This window comes from Dermacentor variabilis, chromosome 2, assembly GCF_050947875.1.
Source record: "Dermacentor variabilis isolate Ectoservices chromosome 2, ASM5094787v1, whole genome shotgun sequence".
Taxonomy (NCBI): domain Eukaryota; kingdom Metazoa; phylum Arthropoda; class Arachnida; order Ixodida; family Ixodidae; genus Dermacentor; species Dermacentor variabilis.
The window spans coordinates 106,920,158-106,940,806 of NC_134569.1; the positions used below are offsets into that span (position 1 = coordinate 106,920,158).

Consider the following 20,649-nt stretch of genomic DNA (forward strand, 5'->3'; position numbering starts at 1 on the left):
CGGTTCATCACTGGTGTTCCTTCTCAAGGTTTTAACTCCAGGTAAGTTCAAAAACTAAGATAAGAGAAATTTATATCAACGTTTATCTCGTGCAACTTCGATATTTAATTTTCTCTTTACTGAATGGTCACAGTGTGGCGTGCTTTCAGGTAAAATTTTGTTGCAATACATGTAATAGCTTTTTTATAATTGTAAAACCGTTCATTTTGTTCGTTACTTGTTCATATTTCGCTCAGTCTGCTGATTCCAAAAACACACTCGAAGTACAACAGCAAACATTGTCCCAGATGCACGCCGTTTTATAAATTATTTTCTGCTGATTTGTTGCGCGGCAAGGCTCAGACGACTAACAGTATGTTTTTCTCCTTAACTGCGCACAAATCGACCTGTTTCCGACTTTTCGAGCAGAAGGACCCTTTGGGAAACGTATAATGGTTTCCAGCAAGTACGGACGCGAGCACAAGAAGTAGAAAGAGACAGGACAACGCTGGTTTGGGAGTTGGGAGTTGACCCTTTGGGAGTTGATTGGTCATTATTGCTGCGAAATTGTGAAAGTGTTTAATAACCAATCTGTAATTTCCGTCTTTCAGCGTTTAGAACATACTTTATTTTGGGGAAGGGAAGGAGGAGCGCGGAAGGTTGCGCCCTCTACGAGATATTTTTGGTATTCGCAAGGCGTTTTTGCGTCTGTCGGAGGTGGCGAAAGCACACAGCTTACTTCAGGGCCACACAGTCTGCTTCGTGTGTTTCCGTCTCACAAACCCCTTGTGGTGTGGTGGCGTCAGAAAATAAACGAAAGAAAGACTTTTTTATTGTCCGCCTTTAATCGCCTTCCACGTGATGCCGACTTATAGGAAGCTTTCCTCAAGGATTGACAGCTCACAATGGGCTGTAGTCCTGAAGACGCTGCCAGAATAGCAGCTGCAGCCTTTTTCGACATCCGCCACGCTTTTGACAGAGTCAGACATGTGCAAGAACTCTGCAGGCTTCATGACCGAAATGTTGAAGGAGGAATCTTGCGATGAATTGCAGATTTTCCGTCACGTAGCAGCGTATTTATGATGACGAGTAACAGGCGCTGTGTACCTATGGATTTAAATCAAGGAGTGCCTCTTAGGTAGGGTTTTAGGACGAATATTTTTGAATGTGGTAATGTGCAAGCGATCTGATGTGCTAACCTCATCTGTTAATATATCAATCTATTCGGATGACATGCCTATGAACGTCGGGCTCCGATTGTGCTGAAGGGCAAGTCCTACTTCAAGAGGGCAAATGGCATTGCCGCACGCTTTTTGGCGGAGAATGGCTTAAATCTTCCGGCCGAGAAATCCGCCGTGCTGCCCTTCACAAAAAGAGGAGTTAAACACATCAAGCTCTCTACCAGCCAGCTACTAGTGCCCGTAGCAAGGGGTCATAGTTTTCCCGGGAATAACATTGGACCACTCGTTTTCCGAGAACATCTTGAAGAACACAAAAACCAATCCATCAACGCACTACGTTGCATTTCGTGTACCGGATGGGCAGAACTCTATCTTTCTGGAATAAGGATATTCCTCTTCAGCAGCATTCACCGGGATTCGAACTCCTCTTCAAGAGTGTATCACAATTACTCGTAATATAAACGAAGCAGAAGAACAGAATGCCGTGCAACATTCAAATCACTAACCAAAATGGCCCCAGAAGATATGCACTTCGAAATAGTGTATTGCTAGGCATGTTGGTAGGACAGTTTCTTCAAAGGGGAGAGCTAAAGATGTGTGGTTGCAACTAATCGTTTTACAGCGAAGCTGTATATGGCTGGGGTTCCGTGCATTTTAGTTCGCCGTCAGTAAAAACTGTGTCATCAATGGCTCATACCCCCGTGAGTAAGCAAAAAATGTAATGACTCATAGCCCCGTAAGGCAGAGGCTACAAGTAATCGGCAAAGTGAAGCAAACAGTCCTAACGTTCTTTGGAACCATACAACGCATGCAACGTACACAGATATAAAAAAATGTACCGCCCCTTCCAGTCCGTGAAGATGGTCAAACAGCGAAGCTGTGTTAGTATCACCGAGTGTTACACCATGCAAGTCAAACTTCGCAAGCAGTGTGCATTGTAGATCTTTTAACGTCGCATAAAATTCGGCGTAGGCGTTCCACGTAGGTGTCTGGCGTCCAGCGTCGGACGTCGTTTCGGGCATTTTCTGAGCATCCATACCCAGGCTCTCTATGCGGTGCAAGGAAGTTACTGAACTAAATGTATTTCTCAAGCCAAAGTACATAGAAAAATCATAAAGTATAACTTAGACACGACCTACAGACATGATAGCGTCGGATTGTAATTTCAATATCCGAGAAAACATAATTCTGCTACGCGAAAACTCAAGCAAACCCCTTTTCCATCGTTTCTATCATTCATAAGCTGGCCACGGCATCCGCCATTTGCACGCGCCGGCGCGAGAATATCTCGGAGTCCTCGGAACGGCGCGCCCGTTTCCTTGAAACACTTCCAGATGGCGCTCGCCTCCGCCGCACCGAGGCCCCCGCAAGAGGCCGCGTTTCTACCAGAAAGCACGCCTTCGCGCATAGCGTTCGCCACGAGCGTTTCCCGGTAAGCATTACGGTTACGTAGGCTGAAATTGCTGGGAAGCTTGAGAAGCGGACAGGTATCTTTGAATGCTGTCGCGTTCCACTCTTAAAGGCGAAGCTTGAGCGTCCTCCAAATTTTTGTTTCGCCATTCTTTCACCTCATTTGCACTTTAGCGTGCTTATCGTGGTGAGCATGCTTTAGGAATGTTTTTTTTATGGTCCTCCCAGCGTCTTTTTTTTTTTTTGCGCGGGAGAGAGGCCCTACGACAATGAGCACGTTCACAAGACAACTTTCGCTGAGGCTCGCAGTAGGCAACTTCTTCCTCAGGAGTTCGCACTACTCGCTGTCGTAGCTGGGATGGAATGGGCGGATCGAACCACTAATCCAAAGCTCCGTATATTGGACGCAAAGCCCACCACTAGATATGCAGGCGCTGCAATCGTTTTGACGATTGCTTGGATTGGTTTGACGACTGACTTCTTTGTTTTCTTAATGAGATTGCACACACGTGCGGCGCCGACGGAGAGAACGACGTCAGTGATGATATGCCTGCAGTCCGCCGTCGTCGTGAGCGTTCGATGTCTCCAGTTTGCTCCGTGGCATGGTTAACATCATCCGCTCGGCACTGACGCTTGCGATTCTTCAAAATTAAATTGCTGTAAATTAAATCTGTCCGTCACTAAGACAACGAATGACTCATACCCCTTAAGCAATGCCTCATACCCCCGCAAACGCGGACTCCCCAATGCGATGACAGAAGAGAAGCGAAATTCTACGCTGGAATTACGAGCGGCAACAAAGCAAGCTGTGAAAGACGACGACGACGACGAACGCGGGAGCAGTGGCACGAGCATGTTCGCGCGGTAGCGCCGAGGGGCGCCAGCGAGCCAACTTTGGAAGAAGACGACGATGCTCGAGCCATTGCTGATGATGATAGTTTTACCGAACTCCGACAACGACGGCACAGCTAGGGCCCACATAAACAGCTTCACTGCAACATGTCATCTCCAATGGCTCATACCCCCGTAGGCAAGCAAAAAATGAAATGACTCATATCCACATATAATAATAATAATATTTGGGGTTTTACGTGCCAAAACCACTTTCTGATTATGAGGCACGCCGTAGTGGAGGACTCCGGAAATTTTGACCACCTGGGGTTCTTTAACGTGCGCCTAAATCTAAGCACACGGGTGTTTTCGCATTTCGCCCCCATCGAAATGCGGCCGCCGTGGCCGGGATTCGATCCCGCGACCTCGTGCTCAGCAGCCCAACACCATAGCCACTGAGCAACCACGGCGGGTTATATCCACATATGGCAGAGGCTACAAGCACTAGGCAAAGTGCAGCGAACAGTGCATACATTCTTTGGCATCACGCATACAACACAGAATAGCATATGCTTCAATAAAGAGCAAACTTAAAACAAGCATCCAAACCGCGTAATTGATTATAAGGCAGGTTCTCGTGATAGCAATGCGAAGCACGCAGTGCTCCTCACATACGTTTCCCGGTAAAGATTACTGTTGCGCAAGCTGCTGCGGTGACGCCAGCTTTCGACGTGGGGTGTGACGTCCCCAGTTTTTCGCATATAAAATACTCAGCCTAGCAACTGATTCCAGTGTTGTTGCAGCACCGCTGTGGGCGGTGGAGCACTGTCAAAATTACGGTTACTTCCATTCCTACCATTGCTCTAACATAGCTCTACTACGTTAATCTAAAGCCATAAATCATTGCATATCACCCTCAGCAGTTGTAGTGGTGGCTTTCAACAGCTGCGCTGGTCATCCTACTTCATAGAGTGGAATGACTCATTTATTTTTGCTGTTCCAAACACTCTTCTTCTTTTCCATACCACTCTGGCGCTCCCCTTTGCACAAAAAGGTCTCCGAAGAAGGCTTTTCTGGAAATGCCAGCCGAACGCGATCATTTGATCTCTCACATTCTTCCCGATCAGAGCCACGCTCCCTTTTAAGAGGAAGCTTTAGCTCGGGCCCAACTCCGACGCGGCCTATTCAAATCCATGTAAAACGCAAAAACGCTTTTCTGAGATAACCCCTGGACCGATATTGATGAACTTTTTTTTTTTTGCATTGGCGAGAGAAAGGTAAATTTTAGTGACTGCTGCAAGTGGAATTTGGATTTGGGGTGCGAATTTCATTTCAAGAATTTTCAAAAATTCGAAAGTTCGAAAAAATAGAAGCACTAAGTTTACAAATTCATAGATCTGCATCAGGAATAGATATCCCGGTTCTGTAAAGGGCATCCTTTAGATCTCTCAAAGCGAACAAATTTGAACGTCAATTTATATTTTACGTGAATTTGTTACGTTGTGAACAAGGGTTCTGCAAAAGCTGGTATTTCCATATTGGGGAATTTTTTCAGATTTTAGTGTAACATATAAATTTTGTCCTCTTTAGATGTACTATAAGATGCAGTGCACAGAATTGTGCTATTATCTTTCCTTGCTGAATTAGAGAGTTGTAAACTTGATAGTTTCGTTTTCCGAAAATTTTCGATTTTTGCTAACTTTAATTAAAAATTGACGACCTAAATCGAAAATTCGCAACCAACAGTCACTAGATCTTATGTTTTTCTTTTTAATGCAACAAATCTCGTCGAATTTGGTGCAGTTGTTGCCGATCGAAACGAATTCTCCTTTTACATGTATTTAGATAGGAGCACCCGAGCTAAAGCTTCCTCTTAAGGGCTGCAGAATGTAGCGCCAACTTTTCCCTTCTCATCAAGAACCACTTCTCTCTCTTCCCGATGTGCAGCTTTATTGCCCGCAACTTCTTTCGTTTCTTAACCTTTGCAAAGTTGTGGGGGCCTACTTTCACTGGTATTCAGCGGTTTTTGCGTTGTGGCACAATGAGTGTACGGCCATTTTCCGTCCGTCCATCGTTTTTCGCAATCCTGAAAAGCGCCGAAAGCGGCAGAATCCGCGTAAGCCGGGAACGCGTCACCACTCTGCGGCTTCGGCAAAAATACACGCAACGGCGCCAGCGTGTCTGGAAAGTGCGAATGCTCGCGAACGGTCGTGAAACAAGAGCAGCGTTTTTCGCAAGCCCCAACAAAAGCCTTGCTTAAACCCGATTCTAGCAGCGCGGGGCACCTTCGATTTTCTTCGTTCGGTTCCCTGCCGACGCGTCTCGTAAGAAGAGACACGCGAGTGGCATTCAGATATGCACCGGTCAGGTATCGGAGTACGCGCCCGAGCGGCTGGCGGAGGAGAGGGCAGGTTGTGCGTCCTAAGGTCACTGGTCCTAAGGTGACTGGAAGTTCCAGTGGCTTTAGTATGTCCACTTCGACAGTGCCTCCACACTGGCCCTTGTACAAAGGTGCGGACCGTGCAAATTTCAGCAATCGCACCCTTATCCACGAGTGCTCGCGGAAAGAATGGCATAATATGGAGCTGGCACGGATTCACAAGAAGCCCTGCGCAGGAGGCGAAATGTCACGAGTAAATTGGACCTATAATCACTCTTCTAAACGCTGTAAATATACAAAATAGTGCTTCTTCTTTACTTTTTTTCTTCTACCTGTAATTTGCTTTCCCCTATTTTTTTCCCCTTTGGTTTCTCCCCCTTTCTGGCCAGTGTTCATGTGCGAGCCGTCGCGGGTGCGGCCAGCGAAATTTTCCTCTGCTTTTCTTTCTTGCAACAGCGGCAAATAACTGTCGCTTCTCCAGACAGACACGAGCTGACGCCGACGCCGCTGTGCATGTACCTGGTTCGCACTTACGAGGTCCGTTAGAAAAGTATCCGACCTTACTTTTTTTTTTGCGAACAGCTGATGGATACGAAACAAACGCACTTGCATCAGCCGTCCTTGAACCTTCGGCGCATGCACGAATCTTTTCGCGCCTGCCGATAGCGTCAATCGCTGGGACGCAGCGTTTGAGTGAGGTAGTGCGCAGTGCTCTCGTCGGTTTTTTATTGCAAGGAAAATGGCGGAGCGACTGGAGCAGCGCTACTGCATCAAATTTTGCCAGAAACTGGGCGACAGCCAAGTGGAAACAATTCGGAAGATTCAGACGGCTTTCGGTGACGATGCCATGAGCAGCACACAGATTAAGGAGTGGTACAACCGGTTTAAAGACGGCCGCACATAGATGGAGAGCGAGCCACGCTCCAGTCGGCCATCAACATGCCGAAATGACCAGGTCATTGCCGAAGTGAACGCTGTGGTGATGCGGGACCGTCGTGCGACTATCCGAAAAATTGCGGAAGAGGTGGGCATCAGCACTTTTTCTCCACATTCTATTAAGACCGAAGATTTGGCCGTGAAGAGAGTTGCGGCGAAATTCGTGCCGAAGCTGCTCGCGGTGGAGCAAAATCAACTTCGTGTTGAAGTCGCACAGGACATGCTGGATTCCACAAACAGTGACCCCGACTTCATGAACACCATAATAAATGGTGACGAGTCTTGGATGTACGGGTACGACCCGGAAACCAAATCCCAGTCGTCACAGTGGAAGCATTCCACGTCACCAAGATCAAAGAAGACCCTCCAAGTGCGCAGCAACGTCAAAGTGATGCTGACTGCTTTCTTTGACTCCCGCAGTGTAGTACACTATGAGTACGCACCACAGGGTCAAACAATCACCAAAGAGTACTACAGGGATGTCCTCCGTCGCCTATGTGATGTTGTGCGGCGCAAGAGACCGGAGTTGTGGCCAACAGGAAATTGGCGCATCTATCACGACAATGCTTCTGCACATTCCACGCACGAAAAACCAGACTCCTGTAGTTCAACAGGCTCCTTACTCTCCTGATATGGCCCCCTACGACTTCTGGCTGTTTCCCAAAATCAAGAGGCCATTGAAAGGAGCGCGATTTCGGACAAGAGAGGACATTATGGCTGCAACAACAGCTGAGCTAAATTCCATTCTGAAAGAGGCTTTCTCGGAATACCTCCAACAATGGTAGCACCGCTGGGAGAAGAGTGTGAAGTCCCAAGGAGACTATTTTGAGGGTGATTAGGTTTCCAACGCTCAAGTTAAGCCAGTATTTTTTCTTCTGCTAAAGGTCGGATACTTTCTTTAACAGACCTCGTAAAGTTCCGGCGTTCAGTTTCAGGAATGCTTTCCTGATGCATAGCTTCTTAAAACCCAAAATCACATGCCAGACGGCTGGAATTACGCTTGTTTTCTCTCTCGTTATAACGCATTTTCTGTAGACTTTGTGTGCAAAAAGAGATACATGCAATAGCGTTATCTTATAATTGTTATTTTTTACATGGAAGTCCTGTTTGATAGCGCAAACAAAGCATATTTTCGCTTCAACATAGTTGAGGTCATACTTGTGCAGCCTATATTATTTCCCAGATTCCTCACGACGTACCCAACACGTCATATTTCAGGTCCGCTCAGCAAGCAGCAGCTGTGCAACAGATCATACGCCGAATTCTGCATCGAGGATTTCTGTGTTCGTGCATCGAATGAGCAATCAAGTCTTTAAAAAGTTACTACCTTCTGTTAGAATCGCCTTATGAGGAACCAGCTCTGACCAGGAGGGATAACGACATTTTGTGTGTGCAAACAAAAATATGCTGACGCCGCCCGGTACATGGAGAGACAACGAAAATGGCGCTAAATTCTGAATGATAACAGCTGCGTGACTGCATTGACATTTCCTTTAGTCCGGCACGTCCAGCCAAGCTTTCTCAACGGTCATGTCCGCACAAAAAAGCGCATTCGCTCCTACGCGGTCACACGTCGGTGCCCAAACAGTTCAGGAGCTGGACACGTGTGCCTCACTATGAGTGGTCAATTTGTCGAGGCGAAATAACTAGACGTGTTTGCTGAAAACCGCGTGAATCAAGCAGAGCATTTGTGGAAAATTCCTTTAACAAGTGCTGTAAAGTTTCACGCTACCACTGTCAGTTACGCTTTACAATATCTCGAGAGGACTTTGTGTTGCACAAAGCTAACATTTAGCTGAAATGCGAGGCATCTTAACCTTCCTAGTTAATTAGGAGCGTTACAAATCATTATTGGATCCTCGTTTCTTTTTTTTTTCCAGTCTTTTTCATGCCTGTTATGGCCTTCTCCTGGTGTCCTAGCTCTGTGAAATAAACAAGGCAGCTTCTTCCTATTTGATGGCAGTAAGGGCCAGGTAATGGTTAACGATTAACAGAACTTTGCCATGTGGCAAAGTTCAAAGTGGGTGAATTAATTTGGGCCTTGCCAATCAATTCAGTATGCAAGTGCTCTCTGAGCATTATGAGCGTGTCTTACGAGTGGCGTGGAACTTAGTCCTTTGCGCTGGCAGAACTACGAGTTTCATCGAGATCAAATTTAGTGACAATATATGGAACACTACGGCAAATTTCTGTACGTGCGAATTTAAATGCGGTTATATTAAATCCAGTCTTTGTAAAAAAATCTTAATTGAATGTTAGAACGTGTGCTACAGCCGCGCTCAACTATGATGTCCAATCTACCGACATAAGTGTAGGCTACGTCAGGTTTTTATTTCGTGGAAGAAGGAGGCCATGGTAAGTGAAATTCACCATAACGTTTCACGTTACCGGCCTAATCATAGGCAGTTGCTAATAATTACTGAAACCTCATTTTTTGTTTTTTAATTCTTTACTTATATATATATATATATATATATATATATATATATATATATATATATATTGTACGTCATATGACTTTCGTACTTGCCCACTCCGGTGTCCTCGATAAACTAACCAAGGCACATTGTTTATCTTTATCGAAAATAAGGGGCACGGTAATGTGCGGGTAAAGTTAAAATTGTGGGCAGTAATTACGAACGGCCTCCGCTGTGAATTACGTGGGCAAGCGTTTCGGAGCTCTTTCAGTCGTGTTTTACGAACAACGCGGAATTTAGCCCGCTGCCCCTGGGAGCGCAGCTGAGATCTAATTTAGCAAAGATGAGGGGCGAAGGGGACGGGATACTATGGTCAACCTTCTAGAGTAGTAAAATGTGTGCGGATGAATTGCTCTTTTTGTAAAGATTCCTTAAGAAGGTGCACGAAAGCTATATGCGGGCAAGGTTTCAAACGGAACAGTCATATACGAGCAACTTTCTAGAGAACATGATTTAATTTCAGCCAACAGAAACGCTTAATGCAACTTTTCGTAAAGAACAACCTCATCTGCAAATTGGGTTGTGATTCTGCAAGGTCGTACAATTCTGCTGTCTTTTGTTCTAATTCACTCACGGACACTGCAAGTTTCTTCAATCAGGTCCATCCCTTCTGCTTATCTATACAGCTTTTTTAGCAGCGTAACGACGACGAGACGCTTCTGAAAGATTTATCTACGTTCTTTTTTTTTTGTCCTTTTATATCTCAGCAAGATTAAGTGTGCATTTCAGAGGCGTTTTTACATAAACAGCGTAAAGGACAAATGAAAGACAAGCGCGCAATACATTAGGCCAGCTTGTATAGCGTGATTGCGAGTGGAGCCGCTACAATAACAAATTTAAGAAAAATCAAAGAACCCGTTAAGTTGCTAGATATCACGTGCTGTTCCACTAAGATGTCTGTTTGTGCGACAACGACAACGTATATTTGCAGGTTTTTATGTCGCGATTTAATGTCGTATTACGCGCAACTATATAGGTGAACTCACTGCTACAACGGGCTGAGCCTAAGATGGCTCGGCCCGTTGTTGTCGCATGCTTACCGCCAGCGTTCGCTAGTCATGGACTCGTGGTTTTGTCGTCAGCTGCTCCGTCATCAAACCGGCCGTCGTGTTGGGGACAGCGCTGACAGACGGTGACGGGTTCGAGACGTGCGCATCATCTAAGCCGTGTGCGGGAGTAAAGAATTCTAGTCTTTGCGGAACCAGCGCTGAGCAGAAGGCGCAACCGCAGTTTGACGTCACAACTGAAATATACTAATGCCGTCCGGTAGGGAAGCCGTGGCGAATCCACGAAAATTGCACGACATTTCTGACGATAACGGACGCGCGACAGTATCGACGTTTGATTTCGCCCGATGCCTCCAGCCAAGCCAGCGCCTCCAAGATAGCGCAAGAGCTGCTGTGCACTTCGATCCATGACGTCATACTACTTTGCCCGACTGCCATAGAATCTGATGGCGATGCTCCCGGTGAGCCGCCGCGGTGATTTTCACGTCACCGCTTTCGTCTCGTCGGGCTTGGCAGTGGAAATTTCAGTCCAAGTAGCATGATGTCATTAAGCAAAGTGCACAGGCCTGTTATCTAGGAGGCGTTGGCCAAGCCTGCCATGACCACACTTGTTACGGGGAGCGCATGCGCTGTCACGGTCCAGCACGCCGGTGCCCAGTCACGTCACAAGCTGCACACGTGTGCCTCAAGGTGAGCGGCAGGCTCCCGGATTCGCAGCACGTGCTGCTAAACCCTTTCCTCCAGGCTGTACGTTACGGCGTTGCTGTAGGCACGCGAAGTTTCAGCGCTGGATGCTCATAGGCAAATGTCCAAGAAAGAAATTTTATTATTATACTCACGACGGGAACTAATAAAGCCAGGTTAACTTCAGAATTGGCACTGACACCGCAATACCAGCCGCGTGTGTCCCTCTTTACGACGTCGCGCGTTAACGCATTCTCAGCCCTTCCGGGCGCGCACCTTTACACTTTCCTTTTCTAAGCCTTCTCAGCTCCACCGCACTACATTTTCCTCCTCTCCACTCCAGAGCACATTCTTCCCATTCCGCTGTCCTGTGCACTTCCGTCGTCTAAGAGTGACCATGAAATGCCGCGAACGCGCCAAGAAAAAAAAAAAAAAGACTACTGCTTTACAAACGGTCTACGTAGCCGAAGCTCTAGATTTTATCAACGCAATCTGCGCAGCAGTGTCGATAATGCTGCCATCAGGTCTGGTCAAAACTACGCGCAGCGGCACACAGCGTGCGTCTCAAGCACAGAACGCATCGAGTGGAAAAGGTAAGCCCTGCCGTCCGATTCTTTACAGGCGCCGCGCATATATAGAAGCCGACGCCGCAACATAAGCGGGTCGTTATGCGTACGAGGCCATAGATCAGCGATGCCGGGCTTCAACGGTAATATCCTGTTTGCTACAATTAAGCAGGCAAGCGATGGTGGGGACATCGGCGTTTACGGTTGCACGATTTTGCTAATCTCGCCTCAACCGATTGTGGCCTGCGCTTTACGGCTGTAGAATTTTCATTTCGAATGAAGTGTGTAAAGAACCTATTCGATGCTGCGTTCGTCTTTGTTTTTTCAAGCACCACGTCGGTGGCGAGTCTCGCGTCAGGAACGATGGGCTTGTGCTGCTGGCTCTTGGTGTTCACTGCAGGAGCAACTGGTGAGTACCGCTACTCATCCGAATAAAAATAGACAACGAAAAGCGCAGTTTGAAATGTTTTCGACGCCTCCGCTTTACGGTGGAAATGGTGGGACGACAGCGGAGAGATGTACAGTCGCGATCAATTTGAAGGTGATCGCTCGAGCGGCCACTGAAACTAGGAGCAGCGCCACATTACGTCATCGCCGTCAGTCGAGAGGGAAGCATCAGATAGCTCCCCTCTCTCTCTTTTGCTGTTCCCTGAGCAGCTGTCACTCCCGTTTCCCTTCACGAGACAACCTGCGAATTCATTTCGATTACCTTATCAGCTTTTGCACAGAGGCGTCATTGTTAGCCAAGATATGCATGAGACATCGACGCACACACATCATTGCCATGAAAGGGAAACAAACAAAAATGTTGCGAGTTAGTCTTGGGGGTGACGGTTGCAGCCTGGAAGAGCATAAAAGGGGAAGAAGGCAGCGAATTTTTATCTTCGCAGTTCCGAAATCGGCCGCTATGCTGCTTGGAAGGCCCGCCGGTCGATGCTCGCGCGATCACCTTCAAATTGATCGCGACTGTACAGTGAGTCACTACAGATGCCCATTTTCAAAAGCTCTACTGATGTTCTCTGATGCGTACACGAGGGTACATTTGGGCATCCACGCGCTTTCTCATCACGGGGGTCTGATGTCACTTAGGGTGCATCGGAGATTATTCTGGAGCCAAATGGTGGCGTGACACTGTCCCCTGGTGTGCGTAGGTAAGCCTGCTAGGGGGTGAAAGCAAATACAGGTTGTTGTTTCTTTGGCTGCACGAAATGTTTAAATATTGTCTGTAGCAGATAGCTCGCTTCTAGCCCTTGATCGAACTTACTCGACGAAGCGGCCATTAAGTCTAAGAGAAATCAAAATACTTAACTGAATAATTAACATATTGCGCGAATTAATTTCTCTATTGATTACTTTACAGCCCATATTTCAATATAGGAATTGCATATGCAGGCATATCGACTTAAAACTAATCCTGAGGATTGCACCCGTGTTCTGCTTTTATTTTTTTTTTATCCGCGATACAGCGATAGCTGTTTGGTGGACCAGTGTATTATCGCCCAGCGAAGAAAGCAGACAATAGAAAAGAAAGGGGTCATGCGTGCGCATTGCTCATATGACTACGCCCTCTCCACTTTTTTCTTGGGAGCAACGCTGCAGCCACGGCTCGCGCGTTGTATTGAGCGCGACAGCACATCGCACAGCGTATTCTATTGCATCAAAGTTATGGTTCCTCCTTGTACGAAAATGGACGCACGTTGCTCTTTATCTGTACACCAGAGGCATACGCAGGAAATTTGCACGTGTACCGACATGCTAGCTGACTCCCGCCAGCACTGGCCAGTGGGCCTTAACGGAGTAAAGATGCATGCTTGCTCGTTCTCCTATTTTGAAGGTCCCGGACCTCGAAACCGCAGAAAAATATACTGCCATGTCACAGCGCGCCCTAAACGTTTACCATAACATTTTTCTGCGAACCGGTTTCGTTTCCCAGGAAGTGTAGGTGTCGCTACGTCATGCCACAGGAGGTGGTCACGTGGTAGCACCACATCACTACGTTCAGGCACTCGATCCAACTCTCCCGTTGCCTGCTACTGAGTGAACGGTGAGCGGCCAGTCGCAGCAGCGCAGAAGACCACCGAAAATGTCGCAGTAGTGCGCGTTTACCCCCTTTTGTCACGGCATGCCCAAATTTATACGCGATTTATCTTTTACGGTTTCGTCCAGTAGGGGCAAATGAAACAGACACTAAGGTGCGGATAGTTTGAAGCCTCTCTTAACCGAAAGTGGCCTTATTCTATTACACTGTGCAGATCGTTGCTGTACATGGCCACGTATTGAAAGCACTGCAATGTCTTTTTGTCACCTTTCGCACCCATTTCCCTCTTCCGCGGTACAGGATAGCCAATCCTCTGGTTAACCTACCTGTCTGTCATTTGCCTTTCTCTCTCTCTCTCTCTCTCTCTTTGACGAAGAATGTTTGACGTGCCCTGTTCCATCCGCAGGGCTGAAAGAATACAGTATTCCTCCCTCGCAATTCCTTCAGAGAATAGTTAACTGGTGAACGTGCTTCGAGCCTAGTAAATTCACCAAATGGAACAACGTGACCTAACTCAGATTAGCCGAACACAATTATCAAAATAGCACGCGCGCACTCGTGAGCATCTACATTTGTTTTATATATATCGTTAAAACAGCATATATACGTCTGATAAAAAAATGACAACCCGAGAGAAGGTTCTGCAGCTTCGATGCTGCTGTCATTAAAAAAAAGATATCTTTACAAGGCAACCAAAGCGTAAATTTTGAGTTTTCTTATTGAAGTGCTAGGAGCACCGGAGGCTAACTTCAACGATACCTCCAGTCGAAGTTTTATTTTTCCAGGATCCCCCATCTGCCAAACATTGTAAAATGTGACAAATAGCTAAAATCCAGTCGTTGATGCAGAGGGTTAATGTTGTTGCAAGTAAAATGATTCACACGGTAAGCTACAGCAACGCGCAGAAAAACTGTCGATCAAATTGACAGATTTCTACAAACGCGATGACAACAGTGAGACCATTTTTAAAAATTGCCTCTTGCAGATAGCACAATTCTAGTCCTTGAGCTTGTCCACTCGGAAAGGCTGGTATTACTCGATCGAGAAGCCGGAAAGTATAATAGAAGTACGAAAAATTAAATAACTAAATTTTCAACTAATTACCTAACCGGCACTTATCGCAATATACAAATTGCCGCTGGTGAGACTGCGAGCCATGTCCATATCAAACGAATTCTGTACATCATACGATTTTGAACATATGCGTCATCATGGTTACGGTAAGAATACCCTGTCGTTCCACTTACCTTTTTAAGAAAAGGGCATTTCATATATCGAAGCACAAAAGTAATTGGATCACCGAGGCAATTCTTCGCAAATTTCGGTAATTATTATCTGGAAACTGATCGCGCCCTGAGAATTCCTTGCAAGTGGATCCGCCTCGCAAACTGTCCAGCTACAATTTGTAAATTGCGATATGTGTCACATGGTAATTAGTTAGACATCTTTTTGTTAATGAGTAACGCATTTCCATCCCTCGCGCAAGTGATGACAGCTTCTTCGAGTAGACCTGCCCAAGGACTGAAATCGTGCTATTGCCTAAAAAAAATTGCTCAAAGCCTTCCCAGAAACACCTGGCATATATACATATATATTGAATATGCCGCATATTGTGAACGTCGCAGCGCTGACCATGAACCCACTTACCGAGTTCCTCAACGAACAAGTGGACTACGTGCTCCAGAGCGGCGAACTGTGCAAGTTCTCGGAGAAAGACGGCGTCTGCGAGGACCATGTCGGCTCCATCAACATGTGGAGTGACGCTGAGCGGTGCTGCTGTCCCCAGTTCTACGAAGGCTACGTCACCAATCTGGACCATGGCATTCGGCGCACGGGCGACTGCGCCTTCGACCCGCACAACACCAGCATGGCCGTGTGCGAGCTGAGCTTCGCCAACGTCGAGCTGCACTACCGCTGGCTCTTGCTGAGGAGAAACCCCATGATGGATGGGAACGTGCATTTGGCGCATCCAGACGAACTCGTCGACGCGGGAAACTTGACAGTCACGCTGGCCGAAGGATCGGGACTGCTGTTGCTGGAGGAGGAAGTCGGTGAGTGCTGACTTCCAAAAGTCTCTCTTCTAGCCGTAGCGCTTGCATCACGCGATTCGGTCGGATCGGAGGTGTGGGGGACAATACAAACCGAATCCAACACATGTACGGTGCACCGACATGCAGTGGTTAAACACGTAGCTTTTTTTAAACGCTTGGGCATCTCGACAGTATTTTGCGCCTCGTTCAACCCAACCAATTTACTATGCTCTGTGGACGCGGACTCCACAGGCTGAGTTCTTCGGTTCTGTCCCCTGCTCGCTTCTGTTCGCTTTCACAACAACAGCCCGACCATCAACTGGTTAGTGCTAAGCAGCAGTGGACCTTGTGCATCCTCAGTGCGCGTTATGGTTCTTTGTATTCGTAATAACACTGACTTGCAAGCGTTACCTCTTAAGCAAGCTAATTTACCCCCATGAACCACTCTGAATGTCGACATGCACTGCTTTGCTACTTGAAACAAGCCCGTCAGTGCGATTTCGGGTTCTGCTGGGAACGGTCTTTTATCTAACCGTGTCAATTCTAATCCGGATTTGCTGCAGTTCCAGGGGCGAATAAATACATTTATTAACTGCGACTTAAAGGGCAGGTCATAATCTTCGGTTGCTTTGCAAGGTGTGCAGTTTTCATGGCGTCCCTTATGAGGAAGTGGTTTCTGGTAAAGAAGGAACTTTGGTAATGTTAAAGTCTCGGCTTCCGCACGGGAGCTCATAGTTCACAATGCCGCATTACTATCACGTTGTCGAAAACATGCACAAAATGTTTTCCTTATTTATATCATGCAAGCGGCATAATAGCGGTAACAGCCTTATATCAGTGAACTAACGCACTCCGCGCGTATAGAGGGTGTGGTGTTCAACAAACAAGCTCAATGAACAGAGCAATTGCGGCTGTGCTTGGCTGAACTGCTCGTCGCGTTACTGGGGCTGTGGAACGACTTGCCAATCCCGCATGCGCTTTTTCGAGCCTTCATTTCGACTTCAACCATAGCTTCGTACTTCCCGTAGCAAAGCAAACTTACTGTTTCATTAGAATAAGTTGTGTCGTGCTAGGAAATGCTTCCTCCTTTCTCGCAATTCCGACAAGACGGTCTAACATATATCGTCTGCAGCTGTCATGGTTCTTTGACGACTATACAGGGGTAAACGCAATAGCCGACGGATTATTCGCGATGCGCATGATATATGGTAGCCTTGCCTCGACCGCCATACGCGGAAAGCTGACAATCCTGCTGCGCTTCCTAAACAAATCATTATGTACTGCGGCAGACCACGAACGCGTAAGGAACGCTGTACTTTGCGAGCATACTGAACTTTCTGGCGCTTTCCATTTTCTTTGTCTCATTTCCACCCTTCTTCGCTATCTCGCGGACAACTTTCTGTGACAGTGAAGGGAAAGCTACGGAGGCAAAGCACGCACAAGTGAGAGCGCTTCTGAAAAGTGTCCCGTGTTTTCATCCACGTTGGTTTAAGCTGGGGAAGCGAAAACGTAAACGCCTAATTAGCAACAGTTAAATAAAATAAAACGCACCACTGAATGTAAGTTTACCTATTTTGCGCCTTTTCCCTTCCGCGTCTGGGCAAACGCGAAACCGTCGCACGTGAAGCTGCGTCGATTCAGCGTCTGTTCCGAGCAACCAAAAGCAGTCAAACGCTGGTGGGCTACTTGGCGCCGTAACACATCTGCAACAGCCACGTGCCCTTAGCTTTCCCTTGATTGCCACAGAAGCTTGTTCCGCGATTATAGAGATATCTGGATGGTTTGTATAGAGGTCACAGTGGCTGCCATCTATAGGTGTTCTAGCACGTCGACAAACAGCGTACACAAGATTCGGGACTGCAACTACATGCGCGTGCTTATAACCGAGCGATATATCGATATGTGATAATGTGGTAAAAAAAGCTCTTAACGCCACAAAGCAGAACAATGAACCTGATGAAGCGCGATGACAAGCTGCGTCTGTGATGTCATGTGAAAACTATAAAACTCAAAAGAAAAGCTTGGAGGACGCTTAAGCTTCGCCTTTAAGTATGGAACACGATAGTATTCAAAGATCCCTGACTGCTTCGCACGCTTCCCGGGAACTGTGGCTCATGTAAGCGTAATGTTTACCGAGAAACGCTGGCGGTGAACGCTATGCCCGAAGGCGAGCTTTCTGGTAGAAACGTGGCCTCTTGCATGGGCCGATCCCCGAGGTAGTGCCATGCCAAGAAAATTACATAATTTTCAGATTTCTGTTAACGTTTCGCACTTTTAATATTGAAGCCTGAGAAGATAGAGAAAAGAAGGATAGGCAAGGCAGAGAGGTCAACCAGAAGAGCGTCCGGTTTGCTACCCTACACTGGGGGTGGGGCAAAGGGGAATAGAAAGAGGAAAAAGGAGAGAGTAAGCACTGAGTGCGTGTGGGAGGGAGACTATACACAAGGACACTATAAACGGTCGCTTAAGCCGGTGCACTTCAAGTATTGTACTAGCGCACGAATCGCTTTCCGAGCCAGTGACGGGTGTTGCCACGGTCCGAGTATCTTTGACTCGGTGAACGGTCTCGAGTCCAGTCGGTGTAACGTTGCCCGCAGAGCAGGTACTCAATAGATGCTCGGTGGGTTCCTCGCACCCACAGGAGTCGCACATCGGGCTCTCGGCCATTCCCAAACAATGAGTATGCGTTCTTAAACGCCACTCCCAGCCACAAGCGGCGTAGCAAGGTTGTTTCGCCGCGGGAAAGGCTAGATGGCAGTTGTAGCCGTAGCGTGGGGTCTAGTTTACGTAATCGGCAATTGAAGGCACTTGAAATCCAGAGATCTTGTGATTTCTTTCGTTCAAGTAGGCGAAGTTCCCTGGCAGCGTCCGACCTCGCCAAAGGTGTTGGACGCGTCTGGGTATCTTCGTGGACAGACCAGGCAGCCTTGTCAGCTAGGTTGTTGCCGACGATGCCACATTGAGCAGGAATCCTTTGAAATATAATGTGGTGTCCTCTTTCCAGAGCATGGTGGTACACTTCCCTGATGTCAAATATCATCTGCTCGTAAGTTCTGTGATGTAATGCAGATTTGATACTGTGAAGAGCTGCCTTAGAATCACAAAATACGACCCACTTCTCTGTTCGCTGTTCGGTGATGTACGTCATAGCGGCATGGAGAGCTGAAAGTTCTGCCGACGTGGATGTAGTCATGTGTGACGATTTGAATCTAACTGTAACCTGCCTAGCTGGAATTACGAATACGGCAGTTGAGCTGGTAGGTGAGGTCGAATGATCGGTATATATAAGAATGGGGTCCTGACACGTCTGGTGCAGTAATAGGAGCGTAAGTTGCTTCAAAGTCGGCGATGTATGATTGGGCTTTTTTTGTAATTTCAGCAACAGCAAAATTCCCTTGAGGCTGTCGCAGGCGCCACTGGGGAGATAAAAGCTTCGCCGCCGGTGTAAAAGATGTCGGTATGCACTCTTCATGAGCGCTAACCACCTGTGAAAAGGTCGCTTGAGGTCTGAGAACATTTAAGATAAAAGGCATGCGCTGTCGGTGTTTTGTTTGATGACTTTTCTTTGTGGACTGCCATTCTCTAAATTCCGAGGAATAACTTTGTCAAGAAAGTAAGAGAAAGTATGAGCAACTCTAATGATAGAATGGTGCGGCAACATAACCCGCGTATACCGCATGTCATATAGGAAAACGTGGCATCTACATGTACCTAAATATATACGAACATTTTCCACAAACCCATTCCTTTTAACACCATCGCGTTAAAAGGAATGGGTTTCTTATTGATTTTCAGCTTCGGCACCGGCAAGCTTCAGGCAGCGTCGTAGAGCAATGTGAAGTATGTCCATGCCATATAACCGTGCCGACGCCCAAAGTGGCTAGCAGTGCATGAAAGTGCATGATTATCTTCACTGTTGTTAGCTGTTTTGCCTCTTGACGTGCGATTTACCCTTTCGAACTACTCATTCTTCAGTTTCAGTGCTATGGACAATGTAGAGTTGTCTGCAGCAAACTGCAGTAACCTCATTTACGCCATGTGTGCTCTATGCAACAAAGATCAGCCAGGCTCATACTTGCTGGTGGAACTAAACAACCTCAATTTCCAAAATTCTGACCACGCAATATCTTGTCCTATTTTTTGCTTGCAGCGGACGGCATGTACTACCACGCTACATCATTCGATACGGACACGATCGAGATTGGCAAGCTGGTATTCAACAAATCCACAATCAGCTGTAATGGAGAAGTGGTCGACACAAACCAGGAGGTGTTTCGGGTCGAACTTCAGAAAGCGCTGGTTGAACGGATCGAAGGATATGTCAGCGGTGACGGGTTCCTCGAAGCCTTCAACGAAGCGCTCGAGCTGCTGCAGTAGTTAACGCGAGAACGTGTTCACCCATATAACGGGGACTTTGCATTCCTGTACGCTGAGTTACATAGGCTTTAATGCCGTTGCTTGCAAACGACCTCCAGCTGGGACGAATAAATTCAGTGGCTCGCGCTTTGTCTTCAATGTCGTGCATGTTTTCTACGGCGCTTCAATGAGACACACATTCAGTATGGATGGTGCTTGTGGGCGAATGGGCTTATTAACATCTTGTACGTCAACGCGGCCGTGCTGACGAGCGAAAAAGGTTGAGCACTGAAAATTCCTATTACTGGTATTTATTACGGTAAATATTCCTATGTTGCCAGCTGCCACCATGCCGTTTTCGAAATCCTTCGATGACGGGCACCTTGTTTCAACTCGTATATTGTAAGTGAGTTTACATTTCTGGTGCGCTGAAATTAGTGGTTTTTTTTTTCTCTTCCAATCAAATCTGTTCAAATTGGCAGATTTAGAGGAGACGTCAATCCGATGTAATATCGCGTAGTTGTGCTTTGCTCCGATGAAATTGGCGAAATGGACCCGAACTCCACACAAGCTCATTTCCAGTGTAGGCGTCTCCTCACTTACCGTCGCATGCACTTGCCATTTCCAGACGTGGCGGCCGTATTTAGGTGGAGGTGGCCTAAAGAACTCGAAAAAGTATTTGATTACTTCAAGGATACTTAAGCGATAACTGTTGCTCTGAAGTGTGAACGAAAGTAAAGCGAATCGAACTTTTACCAGAAAGCCTTATTGGCC

General features: G+C 47.0%; 1 protein-coding gene across 1 annotated transcript; it reads left to right on the forward strand.

Moving 5' to 3' along the window:
* The first annotated feature begins 11,373 nt into the window (after window positions 1–11,373).
* On the forward strand, window positions 11,374–20,035 carry LOC142570924 (uncharacterized). Its single transcript, XM_075679223.1, has 4 exons — window positions 11,374–11,478; window positions 11,781–11,860; window positions 15,115–15,540; window positions 19,670–20,035. The coding sequence occupies exons 2-4, from the start codon at window positions 11,815–11,817 to the stop codon at window positions 19,894–19,896; spliced, it is 699 nt and encodes a 232-aa protein (XP_075535338.1). The 5' UTR covers window positions 11,374–11,478; window positions 11,781–11,814; the 3' UTR covers window positions 19,897–20,035.
* Window positions 20,036–20,649: the final 614 nt, after the last annotated feature.